The 21,711-nt window shown below is 44.9% G+C and overlaps 1 protein-coding gene and 1 pseudogene across 2 annotated transcripts; both read left to right on the top strand.

The window, feature by feature from the left end:
- Window positions 1-2,466: 2,466 nt before the first annotated feature.
- Eomes (eomesodermin) lies at window positions 2,467-9,385 on the top strand. 2 transcript variants are annotated; one of them, XM_027932556.3, is made up of 6 exons: window positions 2,467-3,658; window positions 4,696-4,850; window positions 5,501-5,622; window positions 6,284-6,442; window positions 6,527-6,588; window positions 7,599-9,385. In XM_027932556.3, the coding sequence occupies exons 1-6, from the start codon at window positions 2,781-2,783 to the stop codon at window positions 8,278-8,280; spliced, it is 2,058 nt and encodes a 685-aa protein (XP_027788357.1). In that variant the 5' UTR covers window positions 2,467-2,780; the 3' UTR covers window positions 8,281-9,385. The 2 variants fall into 2 exon arrangements, with proteins under 2 accessions (XP_027788357.1, XP_027788356.1); XM_027932555.3 differs by having other exon boundaries at window positions 2,470-3,658; window positions 7,542-9,385.
- A 1,159-nt stretch (window positions 9,386-10,544) lies between these two features.
- LOC114090122 (26S proteasome non-ATPase regulatory subunit 10-like) lies at window positions 10,545-18,764 on the top strand (annotated as a pseudogene).
- The last annotated feature ends 2,947 nt before the right edge of the window (window positions 18,765-21,711 follow it).

Below are 21,711 nucleotides of genomic sequence, written 5' to 3'. Positions count from 1 at the left end.
TGCAAAACTCCTATTTTGATTCTCTGAATTTGTCATTGTTTCTCTATTTGTAAAATGCCTTAGATTGTGGGTAAAATAATAGATTAACTGGGGAGGTGGGGGAAATATAAACTATAACTCTCCCTCCAAGAAGTAATACAAATACTAATTACATATTCCATACATATATTCAATAATTTGGTGGCACTCGAAATGAACCCACGCGCTTCCATGAGCTCGCTTGGGAATGGAAGAGAATCAGCCCTTTCTGATGTGGCGCGGGGGACAGCTGGCCCGTGTTATTTGCGCCAGAGTGGGTCGGAACGATGCCTGTTGCCTGCTATGGCACTTTGCCATGCGCAGCGTTTCCCTGGTCGCTTCGAAAGCATTTTGAAGGAACACCAAGGCCCGCTTCTCGCTGTGTTAAATTGGAAAACTGCCGGATGCTCTAGACCAACCTATCCCCAAATGATGTTAGGATTCGATCTCACACCTACTTTTCCCTTAAACATCCTGAAGCTCTTATCAAGACTAATGTGAAGAAGAACGCGACCTATAACCGGCACCGGTTAGCCCAGGGCTATGTCTCCAACTCCGCAAAGCTCCTCAGTCCCTGCGCTCACGTCGCTCACGAAATCTCCAGGTTGAAAATCATTACGTCCACAAAAGCACTGTATTATTTGAAAAATCAATCTTCAAGAATTCCCTGGGTCAAAATAAAATTAAAACGAGGAAGATAGAAGTGAACAGCAAAGTGTTCGGAGCAGACAGCCATGCCATAAGCGAACTGAACTGACGGGACGAAATGCAGGGGAGCTGAGGGATGAGCGCGCACGATGTCAGCTTTCCAGGGATTTGCTCCCGGGTAGCTCTGGCCAAAACTTACAAGACCATCGCCCCAGCCCACTCGTCCTAAGCTGCCCCCTTGCTCCTTTGCCCCTAGGCTGTGCCTTGACCCTGAAAATCTTTGCGCGCTCAAGGCTTTTACCACCACACAATAATACTGTGATAAACGCCCTAGAGTGTCCGAATGCATTAAGGACCGGTTCGCTTTCTAACCCACATGTGCGGATGTTGATGCTGCTGTGGTTTGAACCCTGATTGGAAAGCTTCGCACTGTTCTACAACTGGCGTGTGCGCGCTCAGCAAATCCTGCGGCCACCTCATCTGTTGTAGGCGAAAAGTTTCCCGTGTGATCTCATTCGGTTGGGAAAGCAGAGTCCGGACATCTCAGCCAGCCGGAAAATGCGCTCCCGGAGCGATTACTGGCCACATCCGTAATTGCTTATTAACAGCGAATATCCAGTCTTCTTATCCGCAGCGAAACGTGCACCCCTACTGTAATACTGAAACAATAAAATATGACCGCACCATTCTTGACTGTTTGCGGAAATGCAGGGAAGAAACAGGCAGCTGGGGCAAAGGAGCTTAATTCAATATCTAACTGATTATTTCACTAATTATTCTACCTTCTGTCTTGTGCCGCAGAGGAGAGGCGCAGGGAATCTTAACCGCGCGGCTGATAGGAAAACCTTTGTTTCTTGGTGACAGGCCCCACGGAAGATGACGTTGGGGGCGTAGGAAGCATCCGGGAGCCAGCAAAACTGAGCAGCGTGGATTTCAAATTGTGGGCAGTAAAAGTGATTGCCTCCCCAAAAGCAGGTTTGTTGGCGTGGGTATGAAGGTAAATGGTTGGCTCGTTTAGTTTCCACTTTGGTTTCGGTCCTTAGTACCCCACTTCATTCAGGCTTCTGATTTAGAAGCTGAGAGCTTAGATCCTTGAGGATGGCTCTGAGCTCTCGCCGTCCCCGGAATCTCAAAAGCTGAGCCGGAGGTCTCTCCCTTCCTTCCCACTGGCTAAAAAGATGGGACTGCACAAAATGTGTGGAAGGCCAGGGAGTCCTCCATCAGAAGAAGAAACTTGAAGTTACAGTTTCTGACGAGGAGAGACTTCGCGTGAGTCTCTCTCTCCAACGCGTCCCAGGTCTGCACCCTTGGGGACCGGCGCATTCCTGCAGTCAGCTTGCAGAAACTTTCTCCCTCTGGCCTCTAATACCTGCTCCGCATTACCATCCAAGAGCACGAGGATGAGACTCTGTGCCATGGATGGCCCCCCATTACGGAGACCTCAAACCCGGTTCCCCTAAACTTTGGGGAAATGTGGACACTCCGATAGATTCTCACAGCGGGACAGTCTTAAAAAGAAATTAAAAAAAAAAAAAAAAAAAAAAAACAGGCTAAAGGAAAAGCAAGTCTTGGGCGACTTGATCCAATTAGTAAATGCCTAATTGAATTAGTGTCACCTCCATCAGCCAATAGGAGGGACCCCGGGCTGTGGGGCTGCGAAGCCCCTCCCTGGCCGCACATATATAAAGCAGCCAGTGACCGTCTGCAAGTTTCTAAGTGGTCAACTAGACCCACGATTTGGCAATAGGCAGAGCGCAGAAAGGCGCGGGCTAGTGGGTGGATGGGAACAAAGATCTAAGTCCTCTTCTTCCCGGGATTTAGTGAGGGTCCTGAGAGGCAAGAGGGACAGGGAAGGAAAAGGAGGGTGCTTGTCGGTCATTTTCCACCATCTGCCTACAAATTCAGTGAGCTTTCCTTGCGGAAAGGACGCTGGATTCAGGGTGCATCGGTGCGCTTTGTAGCGGGCTGGGAGTCCGCAGGTGGGTAGCCCGGGCGCGGGAGGAAGGGGAAGTTACCTTCCCTTCGGAAGAGGGCGCTGGCTCCCCCATCCTGCCTTTATAATAAGGCCACAGGAGGAGAGGAAGCAGCCAGCTGCCGTCTGCGCTTTGCAAAGCATGCAGTTAGGCGAGCAGCTCTTGGTGAGCTCTGTGAACCTACCCAGTGCGCACTTCTACCCGTTGGAGAGTGCGCGAGGCGGCGGCGGCGGAGGGAGCACCAGCCACCTTCCTGGGGCTGCCCCCTCGCCCCAGAGGCTGGACTTAGACAAAGCACCCAAGAAGTTCTCCAGCAGCCTCTCGTGCGAGGCGGGGAACGGGGAAACTGACGCCAGCGCGGGGGCCCCCGTGGCCATGCTCAGTGACGCCGACGCCGGGGACACCTTTGCCAGCGCCTCTACAGTGACCAAGCCAGGACCCCCGGACGGCCGCAAGGGCTCCCCCTGCGGAGAGGAGGAGCTGCCTTCTGCCGCTGCCGCCGCCGCCGCCGCCGCCGCCGCCGCAGCCACCGCGCGCTACTCCATGGACAGCCTGAGCTCGGAGCGCTACTATCTTCAGTCTCCCGGGCCTCAAGGCTCTGAGCTGGCTGCGCCCTGCTCTCTCTTCCCGTACCAGGCAGCGGCCGGGGCGCCTCATGGATCTGTTTACCCGGCTCCCAACGGCGCGCGTTACCCCTATGGCTCCATGCTGCCCCCCGGTGGATTCCCCGCAGCTGTGTGCCCACCTGGGAGGGCACAATTCGGTCCTGGAGCCGGCGCGGGCAGTGGTGCAGGCAGCAGCGGCGGCGGGGGCGGCGGCCCCGGTGCCTATCAGTATAGCCAGGGGGCCCCGCTCTACGGGCCGTACCCTGGAGCAGCAGCGGCCGGCTCTTGCGGAGGATTGGGGGGCCTGGGGGTTCCCGGTTCAGGCTTCCGCGCCCACGTCTACCTGTGCAACCGGCCTCTGTGGCTTAAATTCCATCGTCACCAAACTGAGATGATCATTACGAAACAGGGCAGGTGAGCGCAGCGCGGAGGGGCCCTGGGTGCGGGGATAAAGTGAGAGTGTGTGGTCCTGGGGAAGGCGGGTGGGATGAGGGAGCTGTGCCCACTTGCCGTTCGCTGTTCTCGGATTGTTTTTCCGCTCGCGGTTTGGGAAACATCGCATCTACAATGCGGTGACCCTCTCCGCACACGGGCTGCTTGTGTAGAGTGCTAATGTGCTGCACTCTTCCCTCCCCTCGCTCGTCATCCTCACCTGAACTGACAAGGAGGAGGCGGAAATGGAAATTTAGGCTTGCCCACAGAGCTGGATTCACGGGATTCTCCGGCTTCAGTATGCAGGTTCTTGCCTAAGGGCAAGAAGCCGGGTGGTGGTGGTGCGGCGGGTGTGGGGGGGGGGGGAATGCAAAAGCCCGCTGCGGCCCCGGCGCAGTAGATGGGTTCCTGCAGTTTTAGGCGCCAGGGTCTCCACGGGGCGCCTCGGGGAGATCCGGGTGAGGGCTAGGGCGCAACCTGGGAAGGCCAGTTTGGGTGGGGTAGGTGGTTAACGGCAGGCCCTAGAACCAAATGTGGATCGGGTTCGGAATGCAAGAAGTTCTGACACACACCCAGCTGCTAACTGTGGTTACTTCTGGAGGAAATGAGGAGTGGGCGGAAGAGGGGCACTCAAAGGGGACTTGTAGCCTAAAAAGAGCACTCCTACGCGCGCGCTCTCTATCTTCTGACACTTGCACATTGTAATGTAATGATTTTTAAAATTCTGCGAGGAAAATTAATAAGCATCTGAAAGAGTTGAGAGCTTGAATCAGAAGAGGTATCAAAAGCCCATGAATTAGGAAAATACTGATGTTAGGGCAATTTTATTTCGGAAGATAGATGTTTCGGGAGTTGTCAGTTCAAAAATATTTTCATAGTTTCAAGACACTTCACCAGTTTTCTGCTCATTGCAGACTTCTGAGTACCTCCTCTGACCCTATCCCAGGTGTCTGGGGAACCGGGGCCGTGTGGGGACTTCCGATTTAAATTGTTTATCCTGGTTCTGTTCCTTTGCACAGGCGCATGTTTCCTTTCTTGAGCTTCAACATAAACGGACTCAATCCCACTGCCCACTACAACGTGTTCGTAGAGGTGGTTCTGGCGGACCCTAACCACTGGCGCTTCCAGGGGGGCAAGTGGGTGACCTGCGGCAAAGCCGACAATAACATGCAGGGTGAGGAGAGAGGAAGCCTTTGCTGGGGAGAAATCGAAACCTTTGCCTCTGGACACCTCACATTTAAATCTAGCACTGTTCCCCTCCCCTCCACTCCTCCCCAGTCTGGGGCCTAGGTGTTAATTTGAGTTTCTTTCCTTGTGTTGGTTATTTTGAAAGAGTGGAGAACGGCTAAGTCATATTTCTTACCTTCCATTATATGGATACATAGTACCTTTAACTGTGGCCTCACCCCATCCCCAGTCCCTATGTGAGGGAAACTAATAGTCTGAGGCTTCTGGGAGGGAAGCACTCCTGGCATTCTAACCTTAACTGGAGAAAGCCAAGGTTAAGTTTAACCATAAAAGTCCAACCACCTGCCATTATATATTGCACTTCCAGCTTTAGAAGGCCCAAGATAACATTTAAGCTCATCCTCTGTTGCAAGTTTTTTAAGTTTTGAGATACCATTGAGTGCCTGGTCCAAGGGGTCCTGGGAGGGGTGTCAATGGAATTCTCCTACTGGTTTCCTAAGCTTCTGCCTCTGGGCGACTTGTGCTGCAAGTCCAGCTCTTATATTTTGCCCATAGCTAACAGACCTCTCTTCCCTAGTCCCATTTGCAAACATCCTTATATGCTTGGGTTTTGTGTTTTGTTTCATTTTCTCTTAGGAAACAAAATGTATGTTCACCCAGAGTCTCCTAATACTGGCTCCCACTGGATGAGACAGGAAATTTCCTTTGGGAAATTAAAACTCACCAATAACAAAGGAGCAAATAACAACAACACCCAGGTAGAGTGACAGAGGAGGAGGGGGTGTCTTCTGGCTATTGGTCTCTTTTCTAATAAGAGTCCATACTTTTCACTGTGTTTATAATATTTGCAGTTGTGAACTGTTTGCTCACATACTTCTGATTTTTTAAAAAAACTTTCTTATTTTCTTTTTCTTAATGGATTTAAATAACAGTGTATTGACTATTAGGAACAGAAATATTTTGGGGGATTTAGGAAACCAAGAGGAAAAGAGTGTTTATCAAACACATATTAGCTACATTATTTGTTTTTTGGAGGGTGGGGTGGGGTGGGTACTGGAGCTTGAACTCAGGGGCACTTGACCACTGAGCCACGTCCCCTCCCTATATTGTATTTTATTTAGAGACAGGGTCTCACTGAGTTGCTTAGCGCCTTGCTTTTGCTGAGGTTGGCTTTGAACTTGCCATCCTCCTGCCTCAGCCTCCTGAGCCACTGAGATTACAGGTGTACTATGTTTTAAGTTTTTCAAAAGTGGCAATGATAAGATCTTAAACATATCAGTAAAATAAAGAAAGTTGTTGGGGAGCAAGTAGGAGTCCCATCTGAAGGTAAATAATTTGTTAAAATCTACTTTTGATGCTTTAAGAGACTTTTTAGATTCGGCAACTCTTTTTTTTTTTTTTTTTTTGTACCATTTCCAGATGATAGTCTTACAGTCTTTACACAAATACCAACCACGACTGCACATTGTGGAAGTGACAGAGGATGGTGTGGAGGACTTGAATGAGCCCTCGAAGACCCAAACCTTTACCTTCTCAGAAACACAGTTCATTGCAGTGACTGCGTATCAAAACACTGATGTGAGTGCCCTAAACTTCCCAAGAATCTCTAATGCTTATCCAGTGTGATAAAGCACTCAGTGACTATTTTTCTCCCCTATCTAGATTACTCAACTAAAGATTGATCATAACCCCTTTGCAAAAGGCTTCAGGGACAACTATGATTCGTAAGTGCAGCTTCATTCATATTTTCCTGGCTTCCTTTGAACAGGACACACATCATGACATTGCTGGGGACATACTCTAGGGAGGGCTTTCTTTGGGGGGATTTTTATCTTTGTGTATTTTCAGCCTTAACTAATTTTGTTTTAGAATTTGCACAGAAGAGTTTTCATTTCTAAAGAAATATTAAGGTCTTAAACATGAAGCACCTTTTTGTTTTTTAACATCTAAGCAGCTATTTTAAGAATTTGCATTACTTATGTAACTTCCCTTTTCATTTGTTTCAAGATTTTTATCCTCATAGAAGCAGGTATTATTACTCCCCCCCACCTTTTTTTTTTTTTTTAATGCTGGGGATTGAACTCAGAGGCACTCAACCACTGAGCCACATCCCCAGCCCTATTTTGTATTTTATTTAGAGACAGGGTCTCACCATTGCTAAGGCTGACTTTGAACTTGTGATCAGCCTCCTGAGCCACTCAGATTACAGGCATGCACCACCACACCTGGCTACCCTCTTTTTGACATAAGAAAAGCCTGGAACTAGGAAAATATATTTTTCACAACATCAAAAGCAAGTCCTGCCATTTAAAAGTCTCTGTCTTCTAATACCACCGGCAGCATTCATTCCATCTCCTTGAAAAGGGAGGATTGCTCTGAGTTCTTCATGTTTGAGGCCTTGCAAAGGCATATTTTCTATAGTTCAAATATCCAATGCCTGGAAGGAAACTTTTTTTTTTTTTTTTTTTTTTAATGGTGGAAAATTTTCTCCATGAGCCAAGAATGCAACTAAAATTGGCCAGGGCATCTCCTGCCTCCTTCCTAAATTGTCTAAAACACCAGCATTCTCAGTAAAGAGGACTGACTGCCCCTAAGCCCCTTTCACTTCTGGGAGGTGGTTTGTTTGGGAACAATATTAGTTTTTTTTTTTTTTTAAGTGTTTCTCTTTATATTGTAGCATGTACACCGCTTCAGAAAATGACAGGTTAACTCCATCTCCCACGGATTCTCCTAGATCCCACCAGATTGTCCCTGGAGGTCGGTACGGCGTTCAGTCCTTCTTCCCGGAGCCCTTTGTCAACACTTTACCTCAAGCCCGATATTATAATGGCGAGAGAACCGTGCCACAGACCAACGGCCTCCTTTCACCCCAACAGAGCGAAGAGGTGGCCAACCCTCCCCAGCGATGGCTTGTCACGCCTGTCCAGCAACCTGGGACCAACAAACTAGACATCGGTTCCTATGAATCTGAATATACTTCCAGTACCTTGCTCCCATATGGTATTAAATCCTTGCCCCTCCAGACATCCCATGCCCTGGGGTATTACCCTGACCCAACCTTCCCTGCAATGGCAGGGTGGGGAGGTCGAGGCTCTTACCAGAGGAAGATGGCAGCTGGACTACCGTGGGCCTCCAGAACCAGCCCTCCTGTATTCTCTGAAGATCAGCTCTCCAAGGAGAAAGTCAAAGAAGAAATTGGCTCTTCTTGGATAGAAACACCTCCTTCCATCAAGTCTCTAGATTCCAATGATTCAGGGGTATACACCAGTGCTTGTAAGCGAAGGCGGCTGTCTCCTAGCACCTCCAGTAATGACAATTCCCCCTCCATAAAGTGTGAAGACATTAATACTGAAGAGTACAGTAAAGACACCTCAAAAGGCATGGGGGGGTATTACGCTTTTTATACAACTCCCTAAAAGTTATTTTCACTTCGTAAAAATTAGCTAATTTTTGGCAGATGGACTTGGTGTTTTTTGTTGTCTTCTTTGCCTAGGTTGCCAAAAAGACGTTTGCCTTCCACCTTGATGCATCCCGTTTTGTGCAATTCTCTATAAGAAGGTGCCAAAGCTTTTTGATTGCTGCAGGTAACTGAAACAAACCTAGCATTTTTTCCCCCTTTGTAAAATACAGGTAATGGAGGACTTTAAAACGTGTTTTAAAAGTTGAAGGTAATTCAAGGTTCTGGATTTATTTATTGGAGACACTAAACATGCAGAGAAGCAGGCCGAGAAGAGTGAGTGCCCAGCACTATCAAATGGGTTAAAACCTTTCTTTCTTATTTCTATTTGTAAGTCTTTAAGCAAATAGAAGCCCAGAATGTTAAGGTGTTTAGCTTCTGGAAGAGAAGGACCGGGCCTTAAACTTCAATTGGGGACCTTTTGGTGTTAACCTTGTGCCAGGGGCAAAAGATGTTAGGCCTGGGAGTCAAGAAAAACTTTTGTGAAACTGCTGGTTTTATCTGACTCTGATTCCTCCCAGGCCTTTGGAACAAGCCATTTTTGCCCTTGTCCAGGATTGCCTCTCTTGAGACTTGCTAGGCCTGTATTGTGTAGTGGGGTAAGGGAGGGAGCCGCCAAAAAAGGAAAAAAAAAAAAAAAGAATTTTAAAATGTACAGTTGTGTGTGTTTAGATACACTGTAGAATAATGTGGAATATATTGTACAAATAGGCTACATAGGTGTCTGAGATCATGTAAAATTGGTGCTTTGGCTTTGTAAAAGAATTCGCAAGTTACCTAACGGCTTCAGGGGCAAGGGAAGAGTTTCATCATTCCCATGATCTTTGGGAATATTCTATTTACTTTTTAGATAGTTCAGAATGTACTCAGCTACTCTGTACTAACTTGAAACGTGTTTAAGGAAAAATCCTATTTCATCCTCTTCCTCCACCATCCCCCACTCCCCACCTTGGTAATGTGAAGAAACTACAATCTAATGCCACAGCTCCTATAGGCTTTTTAGAGATCTTGGATTTTTATGTACAGTCTTAGTCATTTTTAATAAATGTGGTTCAACTAGGGAACAGGCATAGCTGTTTCTTCTGTACTGTGGGTCTTATTCTTTGCTTTAAAAATCTCATTTTTCTCCTTCCTGCACTCTTTTTCTAGTGTGAGCCCTACCTCACCAGTCCCCTCCACAAACGGGCTCTACAATATTTTAACTGGACACTGTAGTCATGAGGGGGTGGGGTGGGGATGCTTTTGTTTATCTTCTTTTCCCCTTTAAGATTAATGGATCTATTTCTTTGTCCCACTGGGAAGTCTGGACAATGGGTATTAGTTGAGGGTGGGAAGGGAATGTTTGCCACCGAGATGCAAGACTGCCCACTTCAGACTTAATCTAAACCTCGAAAAACCTCCTCCCCTGGCCCTTAGTCACTCAGTTCTGAGCCTCTTCGGAGGCTTATTTGAGGCCACCAATTCTGGATCAGCGTAGGCTCTCTGGGAACCCCCCACCGCCCTTTTAGCGCCTACGAGTTCCGGGTCTCTGTGGCACAGTGGGGTGCTTGGGCCGCCTACCGCCTGGCTTTTGCTCCCACCTATTGCTCCCAATCAGGGCTTTTTCTGAACGGAGACTTGCTGGCTACACACCACTATAGCTGCTGGCCACCATCCTTTGCGTTCAGCCAAACTTGGTTAGGGACTCCGGAGCTGCGGCGAGGACTGGGGGCGGCTGCAGCACTTACAAACGAGCATTGCAGTTGTCCCCGATTACACCCGCTCTGCAAAATTGTGTGTGGGCCGCGGTTCACCTCCCACCTAGCTCCATTTGGTTGGCTCACAGTCCCTGGGAGAACTAAGGACACCCCATCCCTTGGCTGAACGCAGGGCGCGGTTTAACCCTGAGTTAAACCAAGGAGTGGTACGGAGGGCCCTTTGTCCCTCCCGACAGACGTCCCGCCAGGCTTATCGGCAGACGGCTTCAAGCCCAGTTTGCAAATCTTTCCAGCCCCCTTCTCACCCCGGGGTAAAGGTCTGGCTGGGAGGGTCATTCTGCTAACTGCGCCGCGCGCGGAAATGCAGCTGCTAAGAGGATTAGCTTCTGGGAGGCGAGCAGGCGAGCAATCAGCAAGGACCTCCTATCCTTCGGCGCCCAATTAAGGCCGTCGGGAGCTTGTACCTGGACTGTCCGTGTGCTCCCATCCCCTTCATCCTTCCGGGGCTCGAGCTCTTCCACCGCCAATGACGTGAGAGGCTCAAACTCCAGCTCTGCGTCTCTTACGGTGTCCGCTCAAAACTCTTGCGCAAAGCCGCCCCGAATCTCACCGGGAAACAGAGGGAGAACGATTTGACCATATGCTTTTTAATATTTGTTTATTATGGATGCCAGATCTGGACTCAGGGAGTGGAGCATGCATAGCCCGCCTAACCTGGCCAGCAACCTCCCCCCCCCCAACCCCCCCGCGTTACACCCGCGCGCAAGCCTAGCGTCTGCGGAGATGCGATGGAATTTCAAAACGGTGCTCTTCTGTTTCTGCCCTCTAGAAAGCCCGAAAACGCTAATCACATTCGAGATAAAGCCTACTCGAGCCCTAGTCTATTTCAAGTCCTGTATATTTTTGCACCGTACAGTAAAAAGAACCTGGTACTTGTGAAAAGTCCCTCACAGTGTTTAATAGAAACGTAAGTGGCTGAGTGGCCCCAATTAACACCTTGTGATAAGGCATTCCTAAGATGGAGTGTCAGACACCAAATTGTGAAGAGATGTATCTAATTAATCCTCCTAGGATGACACCGATAAACAAGACTCTATTTAAATAAAGATCAAGGGCTCGGCTCCCGATTTGTTTACAATCTCTACCAGGGTCCCCGCATTTGCGCCGGGTGCAGGCTGCCTTCCCTGCGCTGGGCTGAGACGCTGGCTTGGGGGTCTGCTGGTTCGGTGGGGTTCGCTTCTATTCTTGCTCCAAACAAAAACAAACTCCAACGGAAGAGGGGGAAAGCGGTGCAAAGAAGATCCAACTCAGAGTTGAAAATACTATTATTTACCATTCTTTCCACACGTATCCTTCACAAGCCAATTTTGGTTTTTCGTTTGGGGTAAAAAGGGAAAAGGAGGAAAAGCAATCCATGCACAATCCCTGGAATTGTTAATATTATTTTTCCTGGTTTGGGAGGATTCGGGGCATGAACCGCCCTCCCACCCAGACGCTGCCGCTGCTCGGGTTCGCTCCGGGTGGTTTCAGGATTCCTCCTTCGTGCAGAAGCCAAGAGTTGCTGAGTTATTGAGTGGCTGTCCTGGGGGTGGGTGAGGGGCCACCAACGCCTGGAAGAAAACCTGGGAAAGGCGGGAAGAATCAAAAGAACTTGGGCAGGTGGAGAAACTGCAGACTAGCTCGTCGTTTGTATTTACAGCCTGCGTTTGGGCCCCGGTTAGGAGCCGGCTTAGCCCAGCAACATATCTCCCAACCCATCGGTGGAGTTTAGAGGCTCCAAATCTGCTGTTGGCCCTAGTTTCCCTCCTTTCTAGACACCTTCGAATAAGCTTTAAACCGGGCTGAAGGCAGACCCACTGTCTTCTTTATCCTCTACAGTCTCTCTCCTTCCCCCACCCTTTCCCAATCAAACGTGGGGGGAGGTGGAGGAGGAGGGATGCGATTTTATTTTTAATCGCTGCAAGTGTTGCGGAAACCCGCCGGGCGGGGGGGGAACATTCCCACATACTGTTGGTTTTTATCAACATTCAGCCGCCAGTGGGGACAAAATTTTAAAATCATTCTTTTCCTACTCGCCTGGACGCTGAGCCACTCCCCTCCCCGGCTCGCGCCAGGGTGTTTCCCCGGCCCGGTGCTGGCCGACTCCAAGCTTTCATCCTGTGTAGACTCCGAGATCACCCGGGAATTCTTGGTAAGAGCAATTTGTAAAAACGTGTTGGTGAGCCCCATTGAGTCCCCCTCTATGAAATACCCATCCCCTATCAATACCCTCACCTATCATTCTGGTGATTTGACTTTCAAATACGCTAGCCCGGCAAATCCAGTTTAAGGCTACTCCAATCCAAGGAATCCATCCCCTGCGCCTATCTTTGTGGGGGGCCAGATTCTCTCTCGCCACTTGCAGAGGCCAGGGCCCAGTGCACCCCTGGGGGTCTGCAGGGCTTCCGGCGCTACCCACGTGGGTTGAATTTCCTCCCAGAGCGCACAAACTGAGCGATTGTCAACAGCTTGAAGTATAAGCACCCTTTCTCTTCTTTTCTTCCCCCCTTCATTTATTACCTAATTAATTAATTAATTTAGCGGTGCTGGGGATAGAGGCCAGGGACTCACGCTGATAGGCAATTCATCATCATTATTATTACTATTATTATTATTTTCATTCTTTAGAGGATAGGACTCTGATCTTGGCCACCGAATTTCTTCTTATTAGGTTTAGAAGTAAACTTGTCTTGGCGACACAGATAGCTCTTCTTCTACCAAGGACGCGTATGGAATTTTCCAGGGGAAAGATTTAGCTGTGCCAAACACTGAACAAAACCTCAGCAGTGGTTCCCAAAGTGTCCCCGCGTCAAATGCATCTCTGACTGCAGCTGGAGTGCGGGTCACTGCTTATTTTAGGCAGCACCCCCACCTCCACCCCTCACCCCCCAACACACACCTTAAACCCTCCTCCTGTTTTCTTAAAAAGTCCCAAGCCTTCATCTGTAAGTCCTTGTGGAGGCAGCAGAACTCTCACAGTAACTTTTGTAACTTAAAGTTCGACCCAGCTTTTCCAATTAGCGAGGAAGAGCACCCTGCACCTTGCCCTTTCCCTCCAGGTCCCGAGGCTGTTTCCCAGCAGGGATGCTAACGCGGCTTTCCTCTAAGCCGCGGACAGCCTTCGCCATCTGGTGGCCATTGGGAGTAAAGCTCTTCCCAGCCGAATAGGGTTTTTTTTTTTTTTTTTCCTACAATTATCACGCAGGTCGCTGCTTTTGTCAACTGGCGGGGGCTGGGGGAGGGAGGGCGCGGGGGCACGCGTCTTCTCTCTGTCCCACTCGTACCCCTTCTTTACCCCCTTTAAAAGCTTTTAAGTATAGGGAAAGGAGCCCGGACTTTCAAGAGCAGAACCTACATAGGCAAGTAGAGCCGAGAAAGAAATGAGATTATAAAACTAACTGCTTTCTAAACTGTTGAGCTATATTAGCAGGTATTATTAACCACTAATTTTTTTCATTTGTTCTAATTGGTTATGCATGACAGCAGAATGCATTTCGATTCATTGTACAAAAATGGAGCACAACGTTTCATTTCTCTGGTTGTACACGATGTACATCACGATGTAGAGCTATACCATTCGTACAGTTATACATGCACCTAGGGTAATGTTGTTCATCTCATTCCACCATCTTTCCTGCCACCATTCCATCTTCCTCCCCCCTCTTCCTCCCCTTTGCCCAAAGTTCCTCCATTCTCCCCACGCCCCTCCCCATTTTATTGTAAAATTCACTTATTATTAGATGCTTTAGCAAAGGAAAAAAAATAATTATAATAATTTTGAAAAAAAATCAGATTATATGTAAAAGTAGAGAGCAGTGGAACACCACCCCCCCATATATCTCCCAGCTACAATAACTATCAATTTATAATCTCCTTTTTGGTCTTATAATTCCCATCCTCATTCATCACAAATCCCAGAACTCCTGTCATCTAATCCACAATAATTTCTATACATAGCCTTAAGGCCTCTCTTCTTTCAAATATTTATTTTTTAGTTATAGGTGGACACAATATGTTTATTTTTATGTGGTGCTGGGGATAGAACCCAGTGCCTCAGCATGGTAGGTGAGCACTCTACCTCTGAGCCACAGCCCCAACCCTAAAGGCCTCTTTTTAAAATATATATAATTGACAAAACATTATCACATGTATAGAAGCAGCAATAATTTTTAATACCATGAAATATCCAGATGTGTTTCTCTGATTGTCTCAAAAAGTTGTTGCTGGTATTCTTTTTGTTTCTTAGAGTGTGTTTTAATCTGCTTCTATACAAGTCTCACTCATGGTTATGTGTCATTTAATTCTCTTACTCTAGAGGATCACGCCCCACCAATTTTTCTCTTTGGGGTTTTTTCCTTTGCAATTTATTGAAAAAAAATCTAGGCATTTGTTCTGTCTAGTTTTACAGGTACTGGATTTTGTTGATTGCATTCCTATGGTCTTAACATGATCCTCTGGCCTTTGTTTTCCCAATGAAGTGGTATTTGGATAGGAAGGCTCGATTTGATCTGATTCTGTTTTTTTAATAATAATATTTCACAAGTGATAAATATTCCACCAGGACACTCGTGATGGTCAGTTGTCTCTCTTTGGGACATGTCATTGTCCATTGATGATTGTTAATTAGATCCATGATTTCATTAAGGGACTCATGAGGTAAATTTTATTACAGCTATTATTACCCATTATATATATGTGTGTGCGTGTGTGTGTATGTGTGTGTGTGTTGGGAGTTGCTGGTTCATTAAAGTTATGCATATATTAGTCAATTATATATATAATTAAATATATAATGGGTTATATATATATATATATATATATATATATATATATGTATGTATGTATATGTATATTTAATGGGTAATATGACATCTAAACAGAGTTAACCAAAATCCAAGATTTCTGTTCTTTCTTTATTATCACAGGAAAAGAGCCATGACCCTCTGGGGAACTTGGAGACATAGGAAACTTAATGATAAAATGGACAAAGTACAGTTAATTGTTGAAATTTATACATTTATTGAAACAGTCAGATAGTCACAGAATTGCTAGGGAATCACATTAAACCAGAGCATGACAAAGTAATAAAATAGGTCTCTATTTGCTTTTCAACTCCCAGGGCAAATTATCAATCCCCAAATTCCTTTAAATGTAAGCAAGAGGTGATTTTCTCCCACTTGGTTTGGAATGAGGGAAGAGTTTGAGGGGGAATCTAAGAGAGAAAAGTCTAAGTTACTGCCCACAACTGAGAGCCCAGAGCTTCTAGATTTGGGATATAATTAATGACTGAGACTATTGTTGTGATTCTAATAATAAGAAGGGTAGTTTTTAAAAAATATTTATTTATTTATTTATACCAGTGGTTGAATTCAGGGGCACTCAACTACCGAGTCACATCCAAGCCCTTTTTGTATTTTATTTAGAGACAGGGTCTCACTGAGTTGCTTAGGGCCTTGCTAAGTGTCTGAGGCTGGCTTTGAACTTGTGATTCTCCTGCCTCAGCCTCCAGAGCTTCTGGGATTACAGGTGTGCACCACCACACCCAGCAGGAAGGGTAGATTGTATCCTGCAGTTTCCATTGCTTGGAGTCTGACCCGTTCCCCATCTCTAACACCAAATTGTTGCCTCTAAAGACTATTCCCCAGACCACCAGAAAATCAGAATGTTTGCTGCAGTGCCCTTTAATCATCACTATTTCTTGAAATGTCCTAATATTAATGCCATAAGAGCAGAGCCTTCTATTGAATAAAACTTCTTACTCAGTTCCCAAACCAGTCAGCATTGCCCAGTCACTGAATTGGAGATCTGGGAAGCACCTTAGAGACTTCTCCAGCTCTGCCCACCCCACTACAGAGAGGCAGGATATGACACCAGATAACCAGTGCCACAGTGGTTATCTGGTTTGCCAAACCCCATGATAACCCATTAGCTCTGCCATATACCATGGGTTGGACCTTACACAGGAGACATGAAATTTTCAGAGACCTGGAAAATATTTACTTATAGAAAAATTAAGTTCTAAAATATAGTGTTCATTATTTGTGTTGTTGTCCAGGCATTGAGTAATATTTGAAATTTAAATGAAACATTAAGTTCTAAAATATAGTTTTCATTATTTGTGTTGTTTTCCAGGTGTTGAGTAATATTTGAGATCTAAATGATGGATCGAAACATCTTTTTTTCCTGAAGTATAAGCCTGTAATGTAGTAGCATCTGCTTCACCATGCACTCTGACCTATACTCAGCTCTGGGGTAGTGAAGCATACAACGTATATGCTGATTTTCTTAATCTTAGCAGGCAAGTTTTGTCTTTATCTTATAAATCCAAAATCCAAGAAAATTCTTTGGTACATTTTCTTCCAAGATTTTAGATCCTCTGCTAAAAAAACAACAACAACAAAAAAGATTATTGTTGATCTAATTAACCAAATTACCTGTACTCACGACTAAATATTTAGAAGACTGCAGGTAGAAACTACTTTGCTGTTGTATAAAAACACAGAGAAGCATGAGGTAGTATGCAAAGATATAGATATATATATATATATATATGCATATTTGTATGTGGGAGTGTATTTTTGTGTTCTAGAGTTGAACATCATTGAGCTGAGATCACAGAATGCAGCAAATAATTAGAATAAAATGATAAAGTGGTACCTAATATTTCCTTTAGAGATCTTTCTGCTGAGAACTGTCAAAACATTGTGTAAACAGACTACACTGTAGGAGGAGATCTTAAAGATATTGATGAAACACTCTTTCTAAACACAGAATGTAAACAGAAGAGTATCTCCAGGAATACAATTGCATTTTAATCCAGAGGCCGATATCTCAAAATAACACCCTCTCATTCTTCTTTCCCCCTCAGCAAAAAGAAATCCATTGGGAAAAGACAAGTATTTTCAAGTCCTGAAATGTCCTCTTTCCCCTTGAGTTTTAGGGGAAAAAAAAGTATGTGTCACATTTTTAGCCTGGTAACCAGGAAGTAAGGTTGCTGTAGGAGACTGTGGTTTAGGACAGTAGGGTCTAGCAAGTTTCCATTTGGTTTCTCTGATTCCTAGCTACTTTGCACTGGGGAAGGGTCACTGGATTCCAAAAAAGAGGGCAGCATGGGTGAGGCCAGATGACAAAAGCTGCATTCTTAGGAAGAAAGTATCCAACTTCTGATAAACCTGCAGGGAGTTGGGGCTTTCCTCCCACCCTCTGATTTCCCTACCCATGCCCCAGTTTGGCTGAATCCAGTGAGAATTTAAAGGGCTGGGAAATCTGTTGATGTCATGGAGGGCAGTCTCTAAGCACTGGGCAGGCAGGATGGAGAAGAATGGAGAATATAAGGAGCGGGGTGGGTGTCACACAATCAGGAAGAAATCCAGCCTAACCAACACCCTCCACTGCTTTGATTTCTGAATGTTAGCTTCCTGAATACTCCGCAGATTTTTTTTTTTTTTTTAAGGTATCACCAAAGGAGATGTTTCAACAATAGCTAGAAATTTCCCTTAACTTTTCCGTCCTGGAAAATTACTTGAACAAATTAAATAACCAAAAAACACACTTGTGAGGAAGATTTGGCTATGGATAACTAGCTTTCGACCATTGATCTATGTCAATGATAAGACTTTAAATGAATCTCAAAAACGTTAAAAGCAAAAGCCAGGTGCTTGGTAGGCACCTCTAGTCTTAACTACTGAAGAGGCTGAGATAGGAGGATCACTTGAGCCCTTTACCAGCTGTGACAAGCCTGGGCAGCATAGTGAACCCCTGGCTGGGGGTGGGGGCAAGTTAAAAGCAGGACTTCTGGAGTTTCAGGAATATGAACTACATTTCTGCCTGCAGGGGTGTGTTGGGGCGGGGGAACTAAACTAAACTGAAAACAAAGTACACTTCTTAAAAACAGCTTCTAGAGCCTGGGATATGAGGTGGGAGTTGGTTGCGCTTCCTGGAGATCCTGGAAAAGTGACACATAGGTGTGTGTGTCTAACTGGTTGGTCTGCAACCCGGCCTACAGTGAAAAGCTAGAGGAATTCAAGGAGCGCATCCGGCCTATAAATCACTGGCTACTAGAACTGGCCAGGATAGCAGAACCGCATTGCACTGGTATATTTTACTGGACTGGTATATTATACTGATATATTTTAGTGGACCAAATTTTAAGTTGATGGGTATGCCCTGACTATTTCCGATTTCAGCAGGACATACTGAAATTGTTGAGTTCTTGCTGCATCTTGGAGTGCCAGTAAATGATAAAGAAGATGCAGGCCGGTCTCCTCTAAATATTGCAGCTTCTGCTGGCCGGGATGAAATCATAAAAGCTCTCCTGGGAAAAGGTGCGCATGTAAATGCCACCAATCAAAATGGCTATATTCCCCTACATTGTGCTGCTTCCAAAAACAGGCGTGAGATTGCTGCTGTGTTCCTAGAAGGTGGGCCTAATCCAGATGCTCATTATGAGGCTACAGCAATGCACGAGGAAGCAGCCAAGGGTAACCTGAAGACGATTCATAGCCTTCTGTACTACAAGGCATCCACAAACATCCAAGACACGGAGGGTAACACTCCTCTACACTTAGCCTGTGAGAGAGTAGAAGAAGCAAAGCTGCTAGGGTCCCAGGGAGCAAGTATATACATTGAGAATGAGGAAGAAAAGACACCACTGCAAGGGTACAGAGGTGGCCTGGGTTTAATACTCAAGACAATGGTTGAAGGTTAAGCAGCTTGGATATATTCTTACTTTGGATGTTTTGTTGTCCCCAGGATCCTAGAACCTAAGGTACTTGTTACACCAAGTCTCACATATGAATGATGTTTTCTCACCTTCAAAAACTGGATAAATGTGTTGTATTGTTCCTGATGGGGTTACCTGTTCTAAGCTTACAATTTGCTTTCCAGGCGTTTGAATAACTGTTGAGATTGTTGTACTGTTGTCCTATGTTACTCTGCATTAAATTTTTATTAATTCTCAGGAAGTGGTTCTAAGGCTGTGGTGGGTCTTCATCACCCTCTGGTGTACCTTCTCTTCCCCTCTGAAGCAGAAGAATCCCAACAGCAAACAGACCAGTTTCTCTGTCAGATGTTTCTAGGTGGATTTTTTGTGTTCCTCTATAGAGTTGAAATACATCTTAGCTTGTTTTTCAAGATTACTCAGAGGCCTATGCCAAATATTTCTGGTTTTTTCCAACTATGAGCGTTACTTTATTTTTGATATAGGAGGAATACTGATATATTTTAGTGGACCAAATTTTAAGTTGGTGGGTATGCCCTGACTCTTTCTGATAAGCTGTTTTGCTCCAAAACAAGATGTATTATATTTAAAAAGGAAATGCTTAAGTACCTGTATTGGTTCACCATGTACTGAAAAGAATATCAAGCTTGTTCAAGTGATATGTAAGCAAAAGTTATTTTGATTTGTATTTCATGAACTAAAAAAAAAATAAAATATTGAAAAAACACTCCCCCACCCCCCGCCGCCAAATGGCTTCTCGCTGGGCATGGTGGTGCACATTTGGAATCCCAGCAGCTCAGGAGGCTGAGGCAGGAGGATTGCAAATTCAAAGCCAGTCTCAGCAACTTAGTGAGGCCCTAAGCAACTTAGCCAAGACCCTGTCTCAAAATAAAAAACAAAAAAGGGCTGGGGATGTGGTTCCGTGTTTAAGCATCCCTGAGTTCAATCCCTAGTAACAACGTCAACAACAAAATTTAAATAAAATAAGTAGGCACAAAAAGAAGTCAGAGGAAATAAAGAACAGATTGGAGAAACAAAATGGATAGTATGGTAAATTTAAATCTAACCATATCAATAATCACATTAATTTATACATCTCAATTAAAACACAGATTATCATGTAGGACTAAAAAGTAGGACCTAACTGTATCTGTGAAAAGCCTACAGCTCACATAATATTTAATGGTGAAATATGGACTGCTTTTTCCAAATCAAGAACAAGGTGAGGATGTCTCTTTTCACTGCTTTCTACTCAACATTTATACTAAAGGTTCTAGCCAGCGCAGTAAGGCAAGAGGTGACAATAAAGGGCTTCCTGATTAGAAAGTTTGCAGTAAAACTGTCTTCATTTGCAGCAACATGATCATCTATTTACAGAGGCAATCCTATAAACAGGACATTACTAATAAGTAATTTTAGTCAGGTTGCATGATACAGGATCAATATACAAAAGTTAGTTGTATTTTTATACACAAGCAACAGGCGATCAAAAATTGAAATAGAGCTGGGTACAGTGGCACACGCCTGTAATCCCAGTGGCTGGGGAGGCTGAGGCAGGAGGATTGTGAGTTCAAAGCCAGCCTTAGCAGAAGTGAAGCCTTAAGCAACTCAGTGAAAACCTGTCTCATGGAGTAAAATACAAAAAAGAACTAGGGATGTGGCTCAGTGGTTGAGTGCCCCTGAGTTCAATCCCCAGTACCAAAAAAGAAAGAAAGAAAAAACGAAAATACGATTTATAATAGCATCCAAAAAATGAAATGCTTAGATTACAGACTTGACAAATTATGTGGAAAACATGCTCTAAAACCTGCAAAAGAAGCTGGGGGTGCCACACATATGTATAATCCCAGTGACTCAGGAGGCTGAAGCAGGAGGATTACATGAGTTTGAGGCCAGCCTTGGCAATTTAAGGAAATCCTGTGTCATAATTAAAAAAAAAAAAATTAAAGGGATAAGATCCAGGCATGTGGTACACACCTGTAATCCCAGCAATTTAGCAAGACCCGGTCTCAAAATTTAAAAAAAAAAAAAAAGAAAAAGAAAAAGGACTAGGATTGTGGCTCAGTGGTTAAGCACCCCTGGATTTAATCCCTAGTACCAAAAATATATAAACAAATAAAAATTGGGGCTAGGGATGTGGCTCAAGCGGTAGCGCACTCGCCTGGCATGCATGCGGCCATGATCCTCAGCACCACATACAAACAAAGATGTTGTGTCCGCCGAAAACTAAAAATATAAATATTAAAATTCTCTCTCTATAAAAAAAAATTACATCATCTATGAATAATAACATTTGGTTCTTCCTTTCTAATCCTTCCTCCTTCTTTCTTCCACTGACTAGGACCTCCAGAATAATGTTTAAAAGAATAGTGAAAGCAGGTGTGCTTATCCTATTCCTGGTTTTAATCACCCTCTTTTCCTTATAATTTTTAAAATTCTCATCTCACTGAAAGTTAAAAGAATGTATATGAATACAATCTTCTCCTCACTTAGTGTCACCAATTGAATACAAGTTGCTCTTATTATGAATTTGAATTTGTGTTGCATAAATGGGCTTTTGGCGCTTCCCATATTTATTCGACTTTAATTTTTTTCTCCTGTAAAATATTGTTATATGAAGCAATAAATGTATATGTAATTTAAAAATTGAGTTAAAACAAATATTGTCCACCCCACTAAAGTAAGTATAATTAATTGTATTTCCTGTCATAAGAACATCGCTGATTGTGTCTCTAGAAATCACTCCAGAGATCCTGGAACTTTCTGTGAGAATAGATTTGTCTTGTAGTCACATTATTAAAAGTGCTTGGAAAAAGAAAGAAAAGTGCTCAGAATGTATTCCTTTAAGTTTAATGTATTTTTAGTGCTTTTGGAATGGTGCCCCTTCATTTGTTTTTATAATTTTTTGAAGCAAACTCTTAAAATGCAATAGTGT

Source organism: Marmota flaviventris, chromosome 1 (genome assembly GCF_047511675.1).
Source record: "Marmota flaviventris isolate mMarFla1 chromosome 1, mMarFla1.hap1, whole genome shotgun sequence".
NCBI classification, from domain to species: Eukaryota; Metazoa; Chordata; class Mammalia; order Rodentia; family Sciuridae; genus Marmota; species Marmota flaviventris.
Note: the sequence above shows the minus strand (reverse complement) of the source record. Positions and strands in the feature narration are given on the sequence as shown.

Coding starts and splice junctions, on each gene's coding strand:
- Eomes (XM_027932555.3), top strand. CDS start 2,781: ATGCAGTTAGGCGAGCAGCTCTTGGTGAGCTCTGTGAACCTACCCAGT. Junction 4,851..5,500: donor AGCCGACAATAACATGCAGG/GTGAGGAGAGAG, acceptor ATTTTCTCTTAG/GAAACAAAATGTATGTTCAC. Junction 6,589..7,541: donor TTCAGGGACAACTATGATTC/GTAAGTGCAGCT, acceptor TTTATATTGTAG/CATGTACACCGCTTCAGAAA.